At 48.7% G+C, this 25,340-nt stretch overlaps 1 protein-coding gene across 1 annotated transcript in view; it reads right to left on the minus strand.

Moving 5' to 3' along the window:
* thsd7aa (thrombospondin, type I, domain containing 7Aa) overlaps nucleotides 1–25,340 on the minus strand; it is an 87,859-nt gene that overhangs the window by 51,200 nt on the left and 11,319 nt on the right. The window contains exon 2 of the mRNA XM_072705872.1: nucleotides 1,147–1,972. Coding sequence (XP_072561973.1) covers nucleotides 1,147–1,972 — 826 coding nt within the window. The remainder of the gene's footprint in view (nucleotides 1–1,146; nucleotides 1,973–25,340) is intronic.

Below are 25,340 nucleotides of genomic sequence, written 5' to 3' on the forward strand. Positions count from 1 at the left end.
CATGGATCAGCTCACTAGAACCCCAAGAAGAGGTAAGACTGACCTGTGCAGTACACCATCCAATCAGGAAGAGGCAGATTAAAAGACACCTGAGACAGACACGCTCTCACCCTACACCCACCCTAAGCATTATGTGAAACTTCCACAAGACTCCAATCTACTCCCTGCGGTGCACAGAATGCAGATGTCACCCCTAGCCAGTAATAATCAAACGATCCCATAGATTAATCAAGCAATGCTTTCACTCTGCCTGAGCAATGATTAAAAGTTCATTTGATGACTATACAAAATAATTATTCATCATTACACAGTGGCCTTGTACTTGAATGACTGGCAGTGGCAGACGAATGGATGGAGTATTCACCGTTACCAAAAGGCTTTTTTTAACTGATCGAAGCTCACAGCAAAATGTAATTAGTCGAATTACACACACAACATATGGAAGCATAACATGAAGCGTACAGCAAGGGCGGCCATCTAATTGCACCCCTGCAGCCCTAGAAAGTTGTACCACTAAATGCTAATCATGTTCCCTTCAGCTATGGTGTTTACTTCAGAAATTACTGGCTTTTCTTGGAGATTTTTAAATAAGCGGCTGTATATTCAGGCATAGGAAACGCAGCAGCTGCCTAGTCTACAGAAGGGGGCCCAGACAAAGTCATGTGATCAGTGTTAACACACCACAGCACACCGTGCACAACGACGAAATGTGTCCTCTGCATTTAACCCATGTGTGACTTTCGTGACATAGCAGGGGGCAGCTAATTCAGCGCCCGGGGAGCAGTGACTGGGGGCGGTACCTTGCTCAAGGTACCTCAGTGGTGCCTTGCTGGTCTAGGATTCGAACCTGCAATCTTTCAATTACAAGTGCGCTTCCCTAACCATCAAGCCACCACTGCCCACCAACAATACAAAGAATTACACAAAAATTTAAAACAATAAAAAACAAAACCATATACAGTACATCACATTCATATTTTTACGTACAGGCTGAAACATGGCTGACTATATGATCGTTAATTTTCTTGGTAGGGAGGCCTCCCAAGTAAAGCTTTGCCTAGGGTCCTTGGAAAGATAGATCCAGCCCTGCCTACAGTATATCGTGCTACTGTTGAGGCTGTGCCGGCCGAAACAGCTTGGACTGACCTGAGATCAGCGGGCATGCCGCTCCGGTGTGTGCACATCACCTCCCGCGTTTGGTAGCCCACGTGCAGCTCGAAAGACCTGCCCTCCAGCCGGCTCTGCCGGTTGCGGTTGCGCTTCTTCTTGATGAGCTCGCGGGCCTCGGGGTCCTTCACCCGCGTCCGCTGACGGCTGCGCTCCTTGTTCTTCCTACGCTTGGCCTGGCGCGCCTGGCGTGACTGGGCCAGCGAGCACGAACTCCAGGGCCCTACCTTCAGGCTGTAGACGGCCTCCTCACCCTGGCACTGGGCCAGCTGGCAAGGCTCGAACTCTGTCAGGTTGGGGCAGGCCGAGCCACCGAAGAGAGGGGGGGCCAGCACGCCGCGCACGCGGTTACGTAGGCCGGCCCCGCACGTCTTGGAGCAGGGAGTCCAGGGCGTGAAGGCGGAGACAACGCAGTCTCGCGGGCAGGGGATCAGGCAGGCCTGTTCCAGGCGTGGTTTGGGTTCGAAGTACTCGCAGATGACGTCGTCGGCGGGGGTGCCGTCGGCCTTCTGCACGCACGGCACCTCCCGCGTCTGGATGCCCTCCTCCCCGCGTGCACAGCCCGCCGTCGCCCGGGCCGCGCGCGCCAACACGGGCTCGCAGCGACTCCACTCGCCCCGCTGCCAGTCGTACAGCTCCCGGTGCCAGTCGCACACGCGGAAGCAGCTCTGCTGGTTGTCGGGCCGCCCCACTGGCGGGCAGTTGGTGTGCAGCGTGGTCCAGCCGTCCACGTGCGCGCACCACACCGCCCGGCTCTGCCGGCCCCCGGGGCCACACTCGCTGCCCATGCATCGGCCCCACGGTCCTGGAGGAGAGGCCGAGAGAAAGGGGGCGATGGTCAGGGAGAGGTCAAGGAGGAGGAGAAGCAAGATCATCACAAACCATGTCACATCATATCAGAGGTCACATGCGACGGAGTCACCCTTGAGTCACGGAGCTTCTCTCCTATCACCTATATCACCTAGCTGGGACACACCCACTGTACCTCTGCGCAGTGAATCCTGGCATTTGCTGGGCTGCGAAGGATCCTTCGGGTGGAAAAGGAGGACGCATTGCTAGACCGCATTTAAAGGAGCCTTCGAAATGGAACAGCCGTATCGCACTGCTGTGACGCATTCAGTCCAGGAACGCAGAGGCCACATACGATGCAAGAAGGAGAAGTTATTTACATCTATTTTAATTTAGCAGACGGTTTTGTCTGAAGCGACGTTCAAGCGGGACAAATAGCACATTACAAACATAAGTGCTGTCAAGGAGTCAGCAAGGCGTAAGAGCAACTATGCTGAACTTCAGATGAAAGCCCAGCTGTGTCAACAGAATTGGAGAAGAAGCTAGAGAGCAACATCTACGCAACGACTTCCAACAAAGCAAGAACCTAATAAGACTATTCAAGGACCAAGTCATGTTCTCACAAACCACATGACAAACAATCACGACCCATGAGGGGCCATATACACTGCAGGGAGATGTCATCACAACATGTAAATAAGCCCATCAGCTTCTCCCTTAGCCGCTTGTTGTGGTTCTTTATTTCACTGATGTGCCATGATCACCAGGCAGCACAGAACCATTATGGACAAACTGCAGCATGCCTTTTGACAGCCAATCTGTCCAGCCCCTCTAATTAAGCCACAAAACATTAAGAGCAAACCCAACGCACATGCAAAATGAGGTCACGACCTCTGACCTGAAGGGGAACCCACTAAGCAGTCCAGGCGTTACGGCCTACAGACTGTGGCTTTTCAGCCCAAAATAATCCATACAACAAACAGCTTAATTTTATTCACCTTCTGGCCTATTTCTTGACGTCTTGCACCCCGGAGCTGGTGAACCTCAGCGTCTGCCTGTTTTAATTAACAGCTACCGATCTGTTGATTGGGTGAATCATGAGTTTCAAATCACAGTAAAGTGCTCAGGGAGGATTCATAATTTTTAACAGGGTCTTAAACTAACTGATGTTCATTGAAAAGCACATTTAATATTCAGCAATCATTCTGGGTATATTTCATGAATCTAATATATCCAAATACAGTGGTACCTCGGTTCTTGAACTTAATCTGTTCTGGACTCCGGATCGAATCCTAAAAAGTTCGAGTTCTGATCGAATTTTTCCCATAAGAAATAATGGAAAACCAATTAATTGGTTCCTGGTCCCCCAAAATTACACCTAAATATGTTTTTTTTTTTTTTTAGCATTTAAACACAAAATGAACAGGATAAAACAAGAAGAGCATTTTTTTTCTTAATGGCTTCCAAAACGATAAAGATCTTATCCCAACATTTCCCCTGTCCTGCCCCGATCGTCCGCTCCTTCCGTGTGCCACGCCCCCTCGTTAACCTCGCGTGGGATCCCCATGTGATTGCCTGTTTCTGGTTGTCATTAGTCCTCTGTATTAAGTCCGCGTTTCAGTTTGCTTCCCCAGTCCGGTCATTGGGTGCGTTCGACTTGCTTACAGCGCTGGCTTAAAGCAACTCATTCTGATCCTGACGCAATGCATTACGGTTAGATGCATTGCGACCTCTCACCCGGCTGCACAAACTGGAACCGCCTCCATGACGGCACACCTTTGCCCTTATTGGCTGAAGAGTTTAGTTACACGCATGACGTTTGTATCCCAGGCAGTTCCGATGCGTAATCTGCTATTTCTCCCGAATATCACGTAAAGCAGTGAGAACTGGTTTTCAGTTAATTTACCTGGTAAAATAAAGTTTAAATAAATTACATAAATGCTCTAATAGTGCACGCAAGTTAGTGGTTTATTTATTGTTAGTTACTGTAATGTTGTGCTGCTTTATTTGGTTAATCGTCCAGTCTGCGAAGAAGGCATTCAAGTAAGAATTGCACTGTAGTATGACTCATTTCCTGGTGCGTACAATTTATATTAGGTCAGTGTTCACGGTTCGACTTCTGATATTCAGATTGAGTTCTAGGTCAAACTGGTTTGTTCGACTTTCAAGAAATTCGAGTTCTAGTGAGTTTGAGAACCGAGGTACCACTGTAACTAAATTTAACTCAATTTCGTTAATGCTTTGTTTTCTCAAATTCTGAAATGCAAAGAACAATTACTGCATTTCACAGATTATTTTAAATTTAAAAACACTATTATTCATGGACAAAAAAATAAGTCTTAAATTCATCGCAAGTCGCCCTACGCTAACAATTCATTACTCACAAGTGAAATATTCTGAAACTGCCCCATCTGGGTTTGTTACAATTCATTTGATCAGCAGCTCAATCAATCATAACCATTATAGATTAATTAAGCACTCGGCGGGAATGAAAACCAGCCTATGTGATTAGCGACTGTTTTAACAGAAAATCGTACTTATGTGGTATAGACTCCTTTAACAGCAGATGATGAACACTAAGGGGAGAATCCCCCCAGCAGCTCTGTAAACAGTCCTGACATGAGCAGCCCAGGATTTCAGAACCAGCAGCGATCAGGACGCTGCGCAGTGTCAGCTGACAGGGCAAAACGCCAGCGTCTCATTCTAGAGACTTCAGAAAGCACCTTCAAATAATGGCTGTTTCTTGGGGATTAAGGCTCAATTTCATGTAAATATGGGATCCCCCCATCCTCCATTTAGACAAAAACTCCAACACGGCAGAAGCTCCTCCATCAAACCTTCTGAAGTCTCCAAAACAATGGACGTCTTACCATGGATTTCAATATTAAAACTGAAGCAGAGTTTAATACGGGGATAAAACCTTTGCTCCGGGTGCAAAAAAGGGGCATGTTTTGGCTGCATCGGTCAGTTATCAAGATGACCATCCCCAAGATCTCTGCAATGTCATCCAATTACCCCCAATGAAATGGCGGTGAAGGTTCTACAACCTGCTTACTCGGGGGAAAATTAACACACCGTGGCATCATTTTAACGACCCGGAGGAGCCAATCCGCAGATCCGTCTCGTGGAAGGTGACAAAAAAAGGCATGGAGAAGCGATAAAAACATTAACAGCTAAACCAGCAGCAGAATTAGCCCACATCCCACAGGAGCCGATCGATGCGGATCAATAACCCTTACCGTGTGGGACGCGCGCGCGCGCGCGCACACACACACACACACACGCACACACACACACACACACACACACACACACACACACTGACATGGATCAGGATAACCACGTGCCTTTCCACCGCAGCATCTAAAACGATTTACAGTAAAACAAAAAAAGTTATTTCTGTACACAATGAGCTTCATTCAGGCTGAAGCGCTCACTGTAATTGTGCGGCATTTGTATAATAACAATGCTTTTCAAAATATCTATTGTTTGATTACAGTGCTCAGGAAAAGGGGGGATGTTCATTTACACAAAGCAGTGGCAGGGGTCTGCTTTCCAAACCGTAATTGCTCTCTATCACCTAAAGAGGAGAGCATTTAACATAATTGCCAAACACTGCATACATAACCATAAAAAATCAGATGGCCCAGGGTGGGGGGGTATTATAATTCAAACATGACTCTCTGCAGGTGCTTTACATAATTTATATTATGATGGTGTGACACGGCTATTCATGGACAAGGGGTGAGGAACAAGGCGGCGGCCTATGACCAGGAGATACCCCCATCCAAAATCGATTCGAGCTGCCCAGTTTGAGGGTGGCCAGCCGAACGAGGGGGCATCATTTGGGGGGGGGGCTGCCTGGCCTTCACCTGGACCTCGACGGGGGTGCCTGGCACTACAAATCCAGCATGCTGGTGAGAATAATCCGGCCCCCTATCTTTCAGACCCCCTCCCTTTCCGAAACACAGATAAACACAGTGGGCTGTTCTGCCAGCTGCTAATTCGGCCCATAATTACTGGCGCGGATCTGCCATCCTGCTGGGCCGGCCTATGGAAGCCCGTGGACGGACTCGCCGAGCTACACGTGGATTCTGCTCCTTATAACTATACATGCTTCAATTACGAGAAACAAATCCGCTATGCAGCAGAACGCCATGGATCATCACGTCGCTGGCCTGTGATAGGCCGTCGGGAGGGGGTGGAGACCGGAGCACCTGTCACTTACAGATAAGATAGAGCACTCGCTCCATTTAATATACACACCAAGCTCTCTTACAATGGCTCGATGGGGTGTGTGTGGGGTGGCTCCTTTGGCTAATCCTCTCTGTTGTGAGCCAGGCAGAAGAAAAAAAAGAGAAATTAAATCAGTGTGAAATGATTTCAGGAATAATAATGGAGTTTCTCTTTTAAGTCTCCTCTCTCGCTCCCATGAAGCCTGTCAATGGAGGCAAGCCAGCATTTGTCATGGAAATGGAAACCAGTTTGTCGTTCGGTGTCTGCCAGGGCATCTGGTCAGCCTGGGACGGCTGATACCTGTAGTGGAGTCATTCAGCATCTATCATGCCTAAAGAACCAGAAGAACCTTTGAATTCACCCAGAAGAAATGACTAATGACTGTCGCTATCTCTATAATCAGATTCGTTGGTCCTCCACAACGTGAACCTAATGTCTGCAAAGACCGACTATTTATCCCTCCTTATTTCTCCAGAAAAGCAGCTAAGAATAAATCACAGGGTGGGAGGGAGGAGGCACCAGAGCTCCAGCCCCGAGGCCAAGGCGCCGCATCCACAGTGTCCATTTCTACTTGACGTGTTTGGTGTCAGTTTCATGTCAGTCAACAACCCTGTTGCTTGAACTGAGTTTTTTTGTTGTTGTTGTTTATTCCTTGCAGTTTTCATCCGGAGTACGTTCTCACAGCAGGAGATGCAGCAAAACGTTTGCAGATGCTCAGGTTGACGGTCCAGCTTCTTCAGCCCTCACTACCCTTTACCCAAAGTCCATATGTTCTCCACCAGGCTTAACGAAGGGTTCAGACCTCAGCCTGAGGTACGGTCGGGCGACAGAGTATCTGGGTCAGTGGTGGAGATGGAGCTCTCAGGGTTACCCAAGTCCATTACGGCCTGGCACACACCTGCTCGCTCTCTTGGCTTGATCTTAGCATTGCAGGTCAGTTTAGAATATCTGCCAGCCATGGGAATTTTTAATTACACTTCATTGTGCCCAGACACTCAGTCCTCTCCTGGTTTCCCTGCATTTTAGACAAGAGTTTAGAGCAACATAAAGAGATTTTTCTTCTTGGCGTAGATTAGGGCAAAGTGAACTTATGAAGATGAATGACACAGCCACGCTCAATCGACGCAGGGAATCTCATCGCCTTTCTGTTCGCTGCCACTCGCACCTCGTCATTAATTGAAAGTCAGGCCAGTCACTCAGTGCTCGCATCTACGCCAACCCTATTATCGATCCGGGCAGAATGATCCCTCTCCTCTGATCTCCATCATCAGGTTATCAGGACTGTTTGTCTGGGTAAGGCCCCAGCTCACCCCCCCGCCCTCCTCCCATACCTGGCCATCTGAGAAGCACCCTAGGCTTCCTATTGTTTGGAGATCAGCGTTGAAAGCTGGCTGTCAGGGGAGGAGATACTGTCAAGGGCGAGGAGGACTCCCTGCTGTCACGAGCAGAACCTCGTTAACGTGTTCACTTTATCTCAGCCTCCCATGGCATCCTGACAAAGCCAGACACGTTAGATCTTCGCTCATACTGAGTGTGGCTGTGAGACAGTTCTAAGATAGCATTATTAAGGCGAATATCACCATGTCAGCTCCAAAACATTACATCAACATTTTGCATTACAATTATATTTGTGTCCTGGGTTTCCTGAGGTAGACCTCACACTGCCTACAACACTGCAGTGAATACGTGGCTGGATGGATGGATGGATGGATGGAAGGACGGACACACGGACGGACGGATGGACGGACGAACGGAAGGACAGATGGATGGAAATAAAAAAGTCTCTGAACATCACTGAACCTACTGTGTTTTTACACCAAATTAACCTTTTGTGTACTATGTCAATTAATTACAAAGCAAAGAATTTCAACACAACCTATTGACCTATTTGAGAAACATGTTTAAGTTTCTGAACTCTATGCTGTAGGAATGAACAATTTAGTATTTTTTTACACACCGTTACTGTGTTTAAAACATATCTTGGGAGCCTTTAATGGAACTACAATCCTTTTTGTGTTCAGTTTTTGCTGAGATCAAGCTGTACAAAACATAATCAATTTTTCGAAGGCAGTCTTGGAAACCTTTCCCACATTTCTGTGACTTTTTGATTTACGGCGTATGTTTAACAGAGATTATCACAGCGTTATGCAATCTGGAGGGGAAAGAAAACTGCAAAATGAAAAGGAAACATCTGCTTTGTTGCTCCAGGGGAAAGACAAGCAAATGACGGTTCCTGATGCAACTTCTGCGATTTCGGCGCAAGCCGCACACCCCCCGGCACCGGTACCAGAGCTGGTCGCCTCCGCCATTTAGGACGAGATGGTACGTGGCCCGCCGAGACTGCCATACCTCAGCCCCGCGCTTGTCGCTCTGCAGTTACATCCAATCCTGTCACTTCCCATTACTGTACCCTTAGCAGAGAACCCTTTGTTATTCCCTGTATCACTTCCTCCACCCATCAACATCCTGGGTTTCTGTGAGCCTTGATCCCACCTCAGGGAGCAGGGGGCACCAAGGACGGGATGCCAGTCCATCACAGGGCGCCAATCCACTGCAGGTTAGGGAGACGAAGAAACCCAGCTGACCATGCAATGGAAGCAAGAACATGCAAACCCCACAAAGAGGCTGTTTATCAACAGGCGTACTTGACCGTACTTGTGTTCTCATCCACCCATTTTACAGCATCCTCCACTGCCGAAGACCAGTTCCAGTACTAAGAGTAGAAGTACAGAGGACGGTATGGATCGTTTTTGCTCTGCCCCAAATATCATTGGTTCCCATGATTCATTGTCCCCAAGTTCATTCTTGGGAGGCAAGTTATCGGGACTGGTATTGCCAAGAACACAAGTACGATCTCTGTGTTCTTGGTACTGAGAAACACCTAGATCCGGGGATGGGAACTAATGGGAACTGAGGTGTGAGGCCACAGTGTTACCTAATGGGCCACCATGCCACCCTTATGATGCTAAAATCCATCCACTTATCCAATAGAGGGCTGCTTGTATAAAGAAAAAATGCATGATGAAAATATTAGGTAAGGATTGGTCCACATGCAGTATTATGATATTTCTTGATAAAAAAAAAACGTATAGATCGATTGGCTCTTATTTAAATGCTTAGCATTTCTGACCTGAATAGCACAATATAAAACATGGAAATGATTTTTACATAAAGTGTAAACGGTAACACTTCACTTGAAGCTGTAATCTATAAGGCACTATGGATACCTTCATAATGCATTATAATGGTCAGCAAAGGAATTAATACAGCATTACAGCATCTTCTATTGACAGTCATAAGGTATTATAGTGTTGATTATAATACTTCATAAGCTCCAGTGAAGCTCTTATCTATAATGCACTATAGATACCTTCATAATGCATTATAATAGCCAGTATAAGAATTAAGGATATGTTTTACTGCATTATGAAGGTATCTATAGCGTATTATAAATGAGAGCTTCATAAAGCATTTATAATGCATAATAAACATGGCTATAATGTGATATGCCTTTTTATAAATATTTATAGCCATGTTTATAATGCTTTATCAATGCATTATAATGCGTTATGAATGTGTTCATAGAATCTTATAGACATGGCATTCATAGAAAGCGTTACGCGTATATGTCAGTGTTACCGGTACATGTCTGGTAGATTCCTAAACCTTTAGTTTAAACCTTTAGCTGAAATAAAGCCCTTTTCCCCTAGTGGCTGGTCTAAAACAGAGAACACACAGCCGTCGCATTCTGCACAATGTGTTAGGAAACGCGCATTTCAGGCAGGCTGCAGGGCTCCTGACTGCGGCTGAGCATTAGGGAATGGAAGGACACGCCCGACGGCGTGCAGAGCCATTGGAGAGCAGCTGAGCCGCGCTGACCGCCGAGGCAGAGCCTCTGACAGGTTGGTCACGCCTATAAATCATGTACTCTGGCACTGGGTGTATGAAAACCGCCCCAGCAAGCCCAATGACACGGCCCAGCCCTCAGCGCCCGAGGGGGAACATCGGCAGACCAACGACCAAGCGGCCTCTGAATAATGGCAGAGACAGACCCCCGGCAGCGAGTACGTCCTCCAAACGCCCTCGTTCCGCTGGTTATTCGTCTTTTGGAGCATTGTTTGGAGGTGCTGAGAGAACAGGAGTGACAGAAACGTAAATAACAGCTGGGAGAAATATGGGGTGTCATGACAGATACTATAGTTGGTCTCCCAGCTCACCCCCCCCCCCCCCCCCCCCCGTCTCCCCTGAAAGCAGGCTCAACAAATAGCATCAGTCTGGCAGCTGTGTTCACTCCCATTTTCTCCGCCCATCCCCAGGTCAAGCCACATCCACGTCCAGCCCAGCCCACAATGCAGTGATGAAATCCCACCACTGCACACCTAACCTGATCCGACCAAACACAGCCCAGCGTAACACAGGGCAGCCAATCGCAGCTTGTCTAAACCCAGCCAAGCCAACCTGTGATCGTGTCCCACCAATCGTTTACCTCCTTCTTCCAGGCTGCTTGCAAATTGCACTTAAACCCTTAAGTATTGTTTTTCTGGCTCATAATACAGGGAAGGGATCTTGCCAAAAGGCTTAACTTTTAACATGATCGTCAAACCAAGATGTAGAGACTCACATGACCGTTTTGGGACGCTGTCAGTCATGCTGCTGATTTGCTGGAGCGAAAGCACCGACGTTGCCCTGCTCCTGATTCCACGTCAATCAAGGAAGCGGGTTTCCTGCGGCATCACACTTCACACTCAGGAAGCCGAAAAACAATATCAGGTAAAATGTGCGCAGAATGTTCCGGGAGATAAGAGCTATTTTCTCGTGCCTGGGTTTCAGATGAGGCCAATTATGGCAACAACAGACACGCCCCCCCTCTCCATTTGGGAAGCTCTCCTGTGACTCCCATCAAAATTTTCAAATCCAAAGACATTTCAATTAGCGGGCCAGCTTGGAAAATGGAGCAAGGTATCCTTGACTGTTCTCGCTCCAGCCACATGCAGACCCATTGGATTCATGACCCAATCCTACAGCTGTCATACCCACGTATGCACGCACATACAGACCCTCCCCCCAGGCAGATGAAATACCCCCCTGCTATATCACTTTACTGTTTACTGAATGAGGCTGTGCTTACTTACCTTTCATTTACATGCGATTACTGGTGTGACCTCTGCCAGAAAATGCAGTATATTATTTGCAGCAAATAGAAACATTAGCATTGACTGCTGTGAGCCTCTTAAGTATTGCTTGCATAGCTTACAATGTCCTCTATTGATGTAGCTGATATTTACCAGAGCAATTCAGGTTAAGCACCTTTGTCTCTTGGGGGATTTGAACTGGCTGTTGCATAAAAGTCAAAGGGGGAAGATGGTGGCACAGGAGGTAGTGCTATCGTTTGGCAACTAGAGGGTTGCAGGTTCAAGCCCTGGTTCCTCCTGACCCCATCGAAGTGTCCTTGAGCAAGACACTGAACCCCAAATTGCTCCCGGTGTGCAGGTTGGTGCCTTGCATGGCAGCCTCTGCCCCCAGCATGTGGATGGTGAATGTGAGGCATAAATTGTAAAGCACCTTGAGTACTCATAGGAGTAGAAAAGCACTATATAAATGCAGTCCATTTACCATCACTCTTTTTACTATTTATACACTTTTTACACATACTATATTGTACTGTTACTGTATGCATAAATGATGCTCTGCAATAAAGTTTATCAATACAACAATATAATATTTTGGTCTTTAGATCATGTTGATACATTGTAGTGACAGGTTTCAAATTGTTTTTGTGGTGAGAAGACGTGTAAAGGCCAAGCAGGCCTTCTCAAGACACCACAATTGCTGAAATTCTACCAGGCAAGAGGAGTGATGTTACCAGAGCCACTGTGCACTGTGCTACTGTAGCTGATATGTAAAAAATATGCATGTAACTTTTATGCAGTGGATTCAGAAAGAATTCACCTGCCTCTTTTAGTTATTTTCCTATTACGGCGCTGAGTCTATCTGAGGTTTGTACATTTAGATTTTGGAGAATTTGTAGAGAGAGAGCTCCTTGTTTTTCAGCCTTTATAACGTGTGCCGTGTGCCGTGTGCTCGGGGTCGCTCTTCTGCGGGAACATGAATCTTGACTCTAAATAGGTTCTCCAGTTGCCGTAGCGTGCTTTGCGATACCCTGGAGCCTGTTCCCAGAAGCCCAGGGCGCGGGCTGTGTGGGGGAGCTGTCAGCGGGCCGACGCCGCCCCGTGATGTGGAGAGACACCTCTGCGGGTGAGCCTCTTTACCAGGGCGCCAGAGCACAGTGCACAGCAGAGCAGGAGCCTCAGTAACCACCAGCCACAGGAGAGGTGGCCCGCTGAGTCTTACTCACAATCTGCCCTTCAGATAAAAGGCGCCGATCGATAAAGGCCTCCCAAGTCGGGTTTAACACGCCTGGACGTGGTTTGGAGATGCGGGGAAATGTGTTCCTGGTGTGTTCCAGTACCTTCCGGTCAGGTAGTGCTCCTGCAAATCACTTCCATCTTTGTTCACCAGGTTCACAATCATAATGAAGATCGTTACAGGAATGATACTTGCCATAAAGTTACAGAATGTGGCCACTTTTTCTGTATTTCAACCAATATTTAAATATTTATCTGGCCTATATTTCACCTTAGCTGGTGTTCTATTGAGGGAGAACCCCAGGCTTGTGCCCTGTGCTACCTGGGACACCCTCCTGCCCCCCCCTGTTGTTTCAGAGGACTGCTCTTAATCCACTGATCTGGGGGCAGCGTTTCACCAGCATGGCTGGCACTGAATCTGCAGTCATGCCACTGGATTCCCCATCGGGGAGCCCTGGCTGAGATAAGATTACAGGCCCAAAAGGTGCTTCCCAGAATGCAACAACCTCAACAGCATCAGACTCTATCCCAGATTCTACAAACGCTGAAACTTTGTAGCCTTAATCCTTATCCAAGCTGCATGGTTTGCCCTAAAAGCCAATGGTGATAGTGGGGTTGGGGTTAGGGTTAGGGTTATGTAGCATTTAGCTGCTAACCTTGTCACTCCTGTGATACTGGATTAACATATCAGTACAGTTACAGAAGATGGAGATTGTTGGCTGAGAGGAATGTTAATAAAACATCAGCTCTGAGGTTTATTTGTGTTGGCTACATTCATGGGAATTCCAGTCTACCACATCTGTAAGCCCTTCCATTGATCATCATAAGAATTTGAAGAAAAATTTAATCTGTGCAAAAGCCACATCACAGAGCATAAATGCAAGGAACAAGATACAAAGTAGTGAGGAGTGAGTGAGTGAGTCTCCCCCAACACATGGAAGCATATGGAATACAGACTGAAGATCACGTTACCAATGTTGCTTTCCAACAACATTTTATCCTTCCATTTTCAGTGTTTCATTGCTTATCTAGAGCTGCAGCGATTCAGAGCACACCCCGGGATACAAATAGTGCAAGGCAGAGCACACCCCGGGATACAAATAGTGCAAGGCAGAGCACACCATGGGATACAAATAGTGCAAGGCAGAGCACACCCCGGGATACAAATAGTGCAAGGCAGAGCACACCCCGGGATACAAATAGTGCAAGGCAGAGCACACCCCGGGATACAAATAGTGCAAGGCAGAGCACACCCCGGGATACAAATAGTGCAAGGCAGAGCACACCCCGGGATACAAATAGTGCAAGGCAGAGCACACCCCGGGATACAAATAGTGCAAGGCAGAGCACACCCCGGGATACAAATAGTGCAAGGCAGAGCACACCCCGGGATACAAATAGTGCAAGGCAGAGGACACCCTGGCTGGGACACAAGTCCATCATCACATAGTGAAGCACTAAGGAAAATTCAGAGGCCCCAATTCAACTTAACTGTATGACTTTATGAATCAGGGTGAGCATGGAGAAAATATACAAACTAAACAAAGCAGAACTGCTTTAGAACACAGGCAAGCGACCCTTCAGCGGGAATGACGCTACCCCTTCAGCTACCCAGTATCCCATATTGCAGAGGCTTTAACTTAATTGAACAGGACAGGACGTGTGATGTATGTACTATGTAGTTGTGAGATGCTGGCATTCATCTAGATGGAGTGCCAACAGGCGTAATACGCTCAAGCTAAACAAGAGCTCAGTTTAACACTGTTTGGCTAACATGCTGTTGCTGTGCAAATTAAATCAGGAACATGCCTTAATAGTATTCCACGGGATAATCCATGAGCAATAAGAACTGTTGCCGCTCTCATTTTCGGGGGACCTACCCAAAGAAATTTTGGCATTTAAGGATTCGCAAGAAGATACAGATGCCAAATAATAAGACATTATTGCATGTGGTGTGTTAATAGCTACCATTGACTAACATGGAATACCAGTCTGCTGCAGAATAGTTACTGTTATGATAAGCTTGAGCAGATGCTCTTAACAATTCATCACTACTAAAATCAGAACTTCAACTATCATGACAAACAAATGGTTGGTTAATCGCATCATGGACAGAAGTGGGGAAAATTGGGACAGAAGGGTCATGAATTTTGAACCACAAAATCCTTCAGTGTAGCAGATCTACCATTTTTCTTATCAAGACATGGGGTCGGAAGCTTTTTAACTATAAAATAGTGCATTACCTTACAATGTCAGCCTATGTCGGGCTGGACAGATAACGGCAGGAACTCCCAGGAAAGCAGGTGCATCTAAGGATTCCAGGTGGGATTAAAGTGTGGAACAAAGCTACTATAGGGGCTACCAGAGGAGGAAAGTTCAGGTCCAGAAAGTACAAATCCAGACCGAGGTTTTGTTTCAACCAACCAATTGAGCATAAAGAGTCACAGTCACAGAGTACTCAAGTGGTAGGTTGAAACAAAACCTCGGTCTGGATTTGTACACATCAATAGAAATCTCGGGGATGTGTGTCTCAGTGTTTAACTGGTGAAATGGTAAAGTAGCCCTTTAAGATGGAGGTCATGAGATGAGGGAGGAGAGAGCCCAGACCCCAAGGAACACTAGCTGATTCAGAGACATTGAGAAACCAGACATACATCCAAATGGTTGTTGGTTCAAATCCAAGAATGGGACACTCTACACCCCCTATCAGCTAAACCCAAAATATTAATAAGAGTAAAACATCTCACTGGGTACAGCTTTCACTCGGGTATAGATTAAGAGAATAAAGATGGTGGATACTGACCCAAAGTGAGGTTCATCAGGATCACAAATGAGCAAACTGAGATGCCTTTAGCTCCTGAAAAGTAATCAGATAATCGTCTGGCAAAATTCAATCACCATTACCCTGGAACATGACCAGATGAGGAGAAGCAGTGGGGGGGGGGGGATCACATGTTCAGGGAGAGACAGAAAGCTGGCTGCAGAGGAGCGGCCGCACGATGTCCCCCCCCCACCGAGCTTTTTATGGCTCGATTCTGCCACCTCATAGCGGGCGGCTAATTTCGGGCCGGGAACCGGGTTCTCACCAGCCGCAGCAGGACCATGTGCAGTAACAATCAGGCCAGAACACTCTGCACTGACTGTAAGAAAAATTCAGGGCTGCAAAAATCTCAGAAGTAAGGCATTCCGAAGGCTTAGAGAGCCTGCTCAGGTTTCTAAATGATCCTGTTTTTATTTTTTCTCGAGGTAATCAGCTTAAAGCTTTAAGGGATTCAGTCTGAGGAGCTTGATTTCGGTAGAAGCGGTTGCTAGGTATGTGGAGCCGTAAGAAAGCTGTCATTTCTAGGCCAGCGCTACCAGGAGATATGGAGTGTGGCCAGAGGAGAGTGGGAAGAGCAGACTGCCTCACGTTGGTGAGCAGAAACACGGACAAATTAGCTTCAGCTCTGCTAGCTGTTCAAGGTGGATCTAGGTCTTCTGGGGATCTGCACCGTGTATCGATTCCACAATTAGGGCTATAAATGATGGCGCCCCAAGGGGACACTGAACTTACTGGGCACAAGTCCAAGGTGACAAAAAGCAGGGTGGGTGGAAATAAAATGATATAAAAGCAATGGAAGATCTGGCCTGGGATGAGTTTGTTGTTGTCAAGCCGACAGTGCCAGGAGTGACACTATAAGCCCGCCCTAATGATATAGCTGTTTCCCACCACGTCTCGCTTTACCAGTCTCTGTGGCACCAGAGGCTCCGCCGTGCTGTAGAGAAGTCCGGAAAACCCAACCCGCTGACAACAGCACATAGCTTTTCAAGCACATGAAAAGACCTCGGAAGCAATGAGGGTCTTTATGGCTTGACGTGTGGAAGATCTGCCGGAGCCAGGGGCTCTGAGCTCAAGCCAGGCTGTGTGCAGAAGCTACATCCTGGATGCGAGTCGGTGGCGTGCGGGACATGGAGCCTACAGTCGGAGGCCGTCTCACTGGGAACAGGCCGCTATGACCGCTCGTGGCAGGAAACGTCAGCGAGGCGGGACGCGGGAGATGCGGGACAGGAGCCTACAGTCGGAGGCCGTCTCACTGGGAACAGGCCGCTATGACCGCTCGTGGCAGGAAACGTCAGCGAGGCGGGACTCGGGACATGCGGGACAGGAGCCAAAAGGATTGTGGGAAATTCTCCCACTCATGCCTGTGCTTGCCGGTACCCGTGACTCAACGCAAGGGGTTGATTTGCTTGGGGTTTCAACATCTGACCCCATCACTACACGATCTGATTACGATCCTCTACGTAAGGTTTACATGATTCCATAAATCAATGTGCTCACCATTTTTGTTTATATTAACCTTAATTTCCTACATTATGGTATATTTGTCTTCTAATGGACAAACAACAAGACCAGTGGCGTCATCTGCCATCACTATGGACCAGGAGCCTCAGAACGGCGATCGATATCCTCGCCATCGTGTCTCATCAACGGAAAGTATCGGCCAGATAAATCAATTATGGCAGAAGGCGCCCGTCAGCGGCGGCCCCCGCCCGCCTACGCTTCCTAAGGATGGGGCCTCCTGATGCAGGTGAGCAGCAGCATGGCCCCCCCAGCTACCCCCCTCTCCCGCGGACGTTAATTAAATTTTCAGAGTAGCGCCATCAATTACACGGGCCGCGGGTGTACCGCAAGCAGGAGTTGGCGCCGGTGGCATGCGTTGGCGGGGGGTTTGGGGGTGGGGTCGCCATACAGAATGTAGGTGCTGCCATTTCCAAGCCTCCCTGTCACCCCCACAACCCCACAAGCACACCCCTCCATCGATCTGCGGTGCTCCCGCGAACACAGCGCCTTCCCCTGCTGCCATTATCACCCCCGTCGTCTGCTCAATGACTGGGAACCGGCCCACTGAATTATTCACGGGGATTTCTCTCACTGATTGGAGACGCTGCTGGTGCAGGGTCTTAGAAGACACTGAGCCCCCCCACCGAAGAGCTGCAGATGGTGAGACAAGAAGAGAGAAAATGAGAAGGAAAGCGAGCTTTGTTGTTCGGGCTGGGCTGGCACGTGTCCGCTTGTCCGTCCTCCTGTATGGCACACACACACACACAAGGCACTTTCCTGGACCGGGAAGGGGGGGGGGGCTTCAGATTTACAGCCCCCCACTGCCACACATTTCTGCAGGCTGATGGTAACTGGAGAGGTTTTAAAGCTTGTTAGAGGCCACTGGAAACGTCACAGGGAAACAAAGGAGCAGATGACTTGCGCCACTGACAGTGTCGGGCGTTACAGAGCTCTCTCTCTCTCTCTCTCTCTCTCTCTCTCTCCTATTCACACACGCATCGCATTACACGTGAAGCCTTGGCTGAACAGATCATCCAGCAAATGCCACAAAACGAGTAAATAAGCGACTGTTTTCACAGCTGATCCATGAGAAGATGGTGTGAGATCTCCATAAGATCGCTCTGCCACTGACCCTGAGAGCTGTGAAGACACCTCTTCTTTTTTTTTTTTTTGGAACTCTCACACCACATCTCCTCCCGGCCCGCCCGACGACAGGCGGGGACTTTAATTAGAGAGTGTCATGGTATCGCCTATCCTCACACGTCTCTCTCTCAGAGAGCCCCCCCACGGGCAAATTCTGCCTGCGCGAGAGCGTGTGTGTGTGCGTGCGTGTTACGCGGTGAACCACACTCCCACAGACCGCACACTTTGACTACAAACCGGGAGTAGAACGTATCAGACTACAAAGGGCAGCAGTCGTGTTCCTGTGTGAATTTGGGCTCATTTTCCATACGTGACACAATGCGCTAGTTTCAGAGGGCTGCTCGACATTAAACGGAAGAGCCAAACACTCAGAACGGGGAAAGAAAAGACACCCACGCAAACAATAAGAGCGGACAGAGATCTAAAGGTAAAGTCTTGTCTGTGTTCATCCTGCCTCTGGCTCCATGTGATCGGTGTGTGCGAAGTTCAAAGGGGGTGGGTGTGTCTAATTGCAGGACCGAGAAGCGCTGGGCAAGATCTCACGGAGATATCACGGGGAAGCGGGATCCCGTTACGGCGACGGCCCTAGTTAGCTCCTGTCACGGCACGCATTGTGTCCCGCTGCTCCCACCGTGCTCACGCACACACAGTCCATATACTCCTGTCTTTGTGGGGACTCACCATTCATTTCTACAAGCATAACCCTAATGCTAACTATGACAACCTTAACCATAAGTAACCAAACAAAACATAAGACTTTTGGTTATTTTAGTTTCACGGATTTTTATAAAATCGAGGTTACACAACTGCTAATGATTAAAAGGTTTTACCAAACTGTGGGGACATTTGGTCCATTGGAGTGTGTTAAACACAAACCCACGCAGACACACTCCAATCCCAACCCCACCCCTCCATTGCCGCCCCCTCCCTCATCGGATAATTGCCCTAAACAGAGCAGATGGACGCGAACTGCGCTGACTGGCCGCGGTTGCCGGGGGAGGTGTGTTCCTCGCATCCTCGGCGCAGTGTCTCACACCAATCCTGCCCATTTTTCTCCCCTTTCTTTAGCATAAGCTTGTTATTCAGGGAGGGGCTGGCCGTCCCGGGCGCCCGTCGCGGGGGTGAAGAGCCAAGCCCTGGGGGGGCGTGACAGCCTCACAAGACGACGTCAAGGCGAGGAGCTTCTGTGCGTTTGTGTCTCAGCGGAGGGGGAGCTTGTGGTCGCACGTCTGCTTTCGCGTGTGTCTGTTTGCCCCGCGTGCATATATGTCGGTCCATGTGTAGGTATGTAATTCCATTGACCCGCACCAGCCTCGCAGCCTCTCACCTTGGCCCCTATGTCAGGCAGACCTTCAGATGTCTTGCTGCTGAATTAGCATAACCCCGTGCTAAAATATTAATGCACACAGCTAAGTGACTCTCAGAGACCCGACTCCGGGGTGGCGGGGCGGCTGAGGGATGATTAGTTCGCGCAGATCTGGAGATGTTAGATTGCCCTTCGGTTCAGATCCATTTTCAAAGAAGGGCCATCACAGTTTCAGTTGTTCCACTTACTAACAAGACAAATTTCCAAATCTGCAACAAAAAAAGCTACAAAGCAGCGTTCATCACTCTTTGTGTCCTTTAAGCAAGAGGCAGCATCATTTTAGATTAATATTTATTTTACTATTAGTCTTCATTAGAGAGAGCTGTTTCATTGTACATTTATCCTCAAGCTAAATTAGCACTTAATATCCCACAAATACTGAAAAACCGGAAGTTACATTCTGAAAATGCCAATGAAGCAGGATTTATTTTCAGACCAATGGTGATGGAGCCCTTCCCTACTGCACTGCCATGTGATATTGAGTTGCTTGCCTCTATAAATCTCGGTACGTAACAAAGAAAAATCTATTTAACTGATTGCGGTGGTGGCCGTGCGTTGTGTTGATCAAATGTTTTTTCTCATCTGTTTAAACACTGAAAGTCTGAAAATTACCATTCAGTAGGCTACATAGCAGCTCCCGTGAAGTGACTCTTGAAGTGAGTAATTGAAAAGAGCCAGAACGGAGTATTTCCCCGGAAAAAGCATCAAAATAACCGACCGCATTCCAATTACAGCGCTCAATTCCTAACCTCGCATAAATATACATCTACCATTACTGTCAAATCATCATACGCGCACGCGAAAGTCTGTCCACTCGACTGGAAACATTTCATGTACTGTATCGGTATTACCGGAGACAATTTGGGTTAAACACACTTTGTGCGTGATCTGACAATCTGCTACAAAAAATAGAAAAAAAAATACCGTGGGTGAGGGGGGAGGCAAAATTAATATTTGATACCAACATGCGATTTCATATTCAAGACAATAAAATGAGACGACCGTCTCCGGATAGCCGTCGCGCGCTGACCCGACTGAAGGCGCAGGGCATCCCAGTGGTTTCTGCGGTAAGCAGAGGCGGGATTCCCCCGGCGCGCCTCCTCTCGCGCAGGACCGCCCCAGCCCCCTGCCCATCGCGACACTCGACAGCCTCCCCCCGCACATTCCATTTGGCAGGTTTATCGACGAAGAGGATTTAACAGGCAGTCGCTAAAACTCGGCCACTCCTTACTCCGTTATCCACATTTCTATAATTAAATGTATAGAATTAAAATAGAGAGGAGATTAACAAAATGATGCGCACAGAGCAAATAACAACTGGGGATGATTTTACCCAAGTTATTTCGGATATGGATTATTGCAGTTTATGTGGACACGGTCCCCCATCTGAGCTGCTCCCTTTTCCCTTTGTCCTGTGTTTACAGGGATCATTTTCAGGCTTAACGGGACCCTGTACTGCGTAAGCGGCTATGGAAGACGGATGGATGTGGATAAAACGTAACAGTAAACAACATTAAGCAGACGCCGCTTCTGGTAATTTGCGGATTAGGCTTACACCCAGTATTTTCTCAGGAAAGGAAAAAAAAACAAACGTCCCCTTTGTCATGTCAAACAATAGAACAATAGTTTACTGAACCATAATCCAGCTCACACATGACCGGTCACGGCATTTCTTTGAGAAATGATAATTAAATGAACTCCTTTGAGGCTTTCCCTCTTATAATCTTTGGGATAAAAGCAGGAGATTATACATCCTGCTCTTTTTTTTTTGCTTTTCCTGGAAAACCGAACTCCTCGATCTTTTCTTCCTGGGTCCCCATCAGGGAAGACGGGCACAGAGATCACTGCCACTCCCAATCGGGGAGGCCCCTTTGCTCCTGCCTCCGGTTATTAGCACGGCACGGCTGGGGGGCAGAGACTGCGAGCTGTCAGGTCTCTGCAGGTGCGGCACACATTTAAAAATTATACGTACGGCACAAAGAGAATCAGCAAACAACAAGCCAGCAGAACTGCGGGCTTATTTCAGGCTCATAGGATTTGTGTCTGAAAACACTTCGCCAGCTGTAATTGAAGCCTTCATAGACGGGGGGCATCCCGCTAGATGGGGGTACATCTCTGTGAATCCGGCATGCGGATGGCCAGACTGGAGAAGCGCGATCGGCCAAACGCAGCTCGTAGTCTGAATTGTGGGATATTAAAGACGCTGCCATGACATCTCGATAGGATGTCGCTTGACTATCTGGCTTATGAATAATATCAGGCAAACTCTGGTCTCTCCCAAGTAGAGGATGCTGCCTGCTGTGTGTCACAGCTGGTCTCAACAAGGGAACAGCAGCCTCCCATAGTGGCATCACCAGAGTCCCTCCTGGGGATGGCTGATGATGTCATTGATTTAACCACAATGGCTACTATTACTGGAATCTAACCTTTTCTCCGACCTTTTGATTTAAAATCGTTCCCGGAGCACACAAACCACATGGGTATTCCAAGAGGACAGACAAAGGAAGGTCAAAAATACGGAGGGTCAAGCGAGGATTTCTCAGTTTCCCATGATCCTTTGCACCGAAGTTTGGCACAAGGTGTGGAAACAGGAACCACGGGACTGACGATGCAGCAGGTGAAGCAGAGAATGTATCAGAGTTATTATAGGTGCCAGTCTCACCCTCCCATCTCACGTGAATCACTGTCACATCGTCCGTGTTGCTTTGTGATCACTTTATACCAAAGCATGACGCACAGACTTTGAAGAAAGCTACCAGCATGACCTCACTCATGACTGATGCACTTGTCGAAAAATGACACGTTTGTGCCGCTATATAGAGCCATCGCCAATAGAAAGTGAAATACATCCCTCATGGAATTCAACCCTTCTGTTGATTGGTGACAACCCCCCTCCCCCCCACCAATGATGCATGCCACAACTCATTCCTGTTCACTGACCTTTTCCTGTACAAAGATCAGAATTTCAAGGGCACTTTCACTGCAGGTCTATACTTTTCAGGAGAAACACTCACACACTCAACGACATAGGAGAGAATTTGATACTGGAGGGGAGGTACAACTTAATCATTTTAATACAAAGGGCGGTTTAATGCGGGGATCACTGAATTATAATCGGTCCCGAGGCCCCTGCATACACCACATGAGGGCTGCCCCTCCCTCTTCCTGCACTGAGGGCTAGCATGCTAGCAAGTCGCTTCTGTGTGGTGCTTGCATGCTCTCTCTCCCTGCCACAAGGGTCTCTTCCCACAATCCGAGGACACGCAGTTAAGCTGACAGGCATCTCTAAATCACTTATTGTGTTTGTGCCCTGCAAAGAGCTGGCATCCCATCTAGCGTGTACCCGAGCCATGTGCCCTGATGCAGCCTGAACAGGATGAGCAGTTGATAGGAGCATGGACACACACTCCAAAGCATAATGTGCTGACATCTGCGTGCTGGCTTCGCTGTGTCAGAGAAGTGGATAGTGAGACCAGCTTGCGGCTGGGGGCAGGCTGAACGAGGCTGGAGGCCGACTGGCAGAACCAGGGTGCCACGTTCCGTCTGGGGCCTCCTCTAGGATTGATTGGACAAAAAAACCTGATGTGCGTGTGGAACTGCTCTGGGACGACATTCCTTCACTCTGCTCAATAATGTCTGTCTGCAAAGCTGTCAGTGTGCAATAACCATTGCAGATTAACGGATATGTAAATTTAGTTTCCACCCACGGTGATTTAAACTCACACAATATTGCTGTTCTAGAAAGAAAGATCCTCTATCAAGCTGAGTGATTCTGTGATCTGCTGAATGGAAACGAATGCAGTGACAGCAGAGGTGTTCTGCGCTTGTTCCATCTAACTGAAGACAGAGAGGTTATTAGTGCTGTGTGAAACTGCAGTGATGTAATGGGAGCTTTTACTGGAGCCCAGCAGTAGTGTGGCCTCTAATGGGGGAGGGATCTACTGCTACAGTCAGGGCAGCTCAGCTCATCCCCACATCTTCAGCCTTTGGGGATTCAAGCCTATAATGTGCGTGAAGTTTGCATGTTCTGCCCAGTGCATCCTGGGATAGGCTCCAGGCTGCTGGGAAACCGTGGTATGGATGTACCAGATTTACTTGCACAAGCCTTATACACAAATGATCCATAACAGAGGCAATGAAAAGCCCAGTCCTTCTGTGACCGGCAGGCAGGATCACAGCGATATCAAGCCGGCTGGGTGGGCAGGACGGCCCCCGTCTCCCCGACACATGGTCTCTCCCGTGCTGCCTGTGACACGGTTCAAACCAGCTGCCTACTGTTTCCCTGAACTACAGCGCGGGCGCGTGGCCAGCAGCTGGTCCAAGACATAATATAAAGGGGGGGGGGGGGTTAATGAGGTCAGCATCCATGCTCCCCAAGATGCATGAAGAAAGGACCCAGGCCCTCCTGGACTGGTGTGTGCGTGCGTGCGTGCGTGTGTGTGTGCGTATGTGTGTGCGTGTGTGTGCGTGCGTGCGCGTGTGTGCGTGCGTGCGTGCGTATGTGTGCGTGCGTATGTGTGCGTGCGTATGTGTGTGTGCGGGGTGACCCTACGCAGATCCGACACGGCGCCCAGGTCCGTTTTACTGCTCCCCTTATGATTCTGTGAGGATTGAGACGTGACGGCGGAGGCTGATGATGGCTCGCACGGGGACAGTGCAGAGGGGACAGTGCAGAGGGGACAGTGCAGAGGTCCCGGAGGGACAGTGCAGAGGTCCCGGAGGGACAGTGGAGAGGGGACAGTGCAGAGGGGATAGTGCAGAGGTCCCGGAGGGACAGTGCAGAGGGGACAGTGCAGAGGGGACAGTGCAGAGGGGACAGTGCAGAGGTCCCGGAGGGACAGTGCAGAGGGGACAGTGCAGAGGGGACAGTGCAGAGGTCCCGGAGGGACAGTGCAGAGGGGACAGTGCAGAGGGGACAGTGCAGAGGTCCCGGAGGGACAGTGCAGAGGGGACAGTGCAGAGGGGACAGTGCAGAGGTCCCGGAGGGACAGTGCAGAGGTCCCGGAGGGACAGTGGAGAGGGGACAGTGCAGAGGGGATAGTGCAGAGGTCCCGGAGGGACAGTGCAGAGGGGACAGTGCAGAGGGGACAGTGCAGAGGGGACAGTGCAGAGGTCCCGGAGGGACAGTGCAGAGGGGACAGTGCAGAGGGGACAGTGCAGAGGTCCCGGAGGGACAGTGCAGAGGGGACAGTGCAGAGGGGACAGTGCAGAGGGGACAGTGCAGAGGTCCCGGAGGGACAGTGCAGAGGGGACAGTGCAGAGGTCCCGGAGGGACAGCTGGGGATGAAACAAAGCCGCCACCCGCCTTTCAGGTCCTGCGGCTGTCACAAAGTAGCTGGAGACCTGCCCACTCCAGTGGAGACCCCCCCCCCCCCACCGTTACCACTGCCGTTGGCATGACGACAGCAAAGGTCCCCCTCTTTGACAAAAACCCACCAGGCTGGATGAAAGCACATATTTCCACAGTTTCAGTCCATTTCCCTGCTTTCTTTTACTGGGGGGTGGGGGTGCTTGCCATTAAAACCTTTCTAAAAACATAGGGACAGATTACATTTTGACCTTTTTTCATAAAACAGCAATGCATTCAGTGCTATTTCTAAAATATCCAATGTCACATATTAACAAACCTGATGATTTGGTTTTGGCAGCTGTACATATAACACAAATTAATACGTGGTTAACAAGCAGCCGCAGTATTTACATGACCCATAATGGGACTGAAGAAAATGATCAAATATCACCATAAATGATGTATGGTGTTGCCTCCGGGTTCCCCAGTCCTCCCGCAGTCCAAAAATGCGCAGTTAGGTGAGTTTGTGTCTCTAAAGTGCCCGTGGAGTGTCAGTGTCTCGAGCCCTGGGCTTAATGGGACGGGAATTTTACATAACACACTGACATACTGGTTTATAACTGTGGTCAGCAACTAATGACAGTATGCGGGAGACCCTGTACA

This window comes from Paramormyrops kingsleyae, chromosome 23 (genome assembly GCF_048594095.1).
Source record: "Paramormyrops kingsleyae isolate MSU_618 chromosome 23, PKINGS_0.4, whole genome shotgun sequence".
NCBI classification, from domain to species: domain Eukaryota; kingdom Metazoa; phylum Chordata; class Actinopteri; order Osteoglossiformes; family Mormyridae; genus Paramormyrops; species Paramormyrops kingsleyae.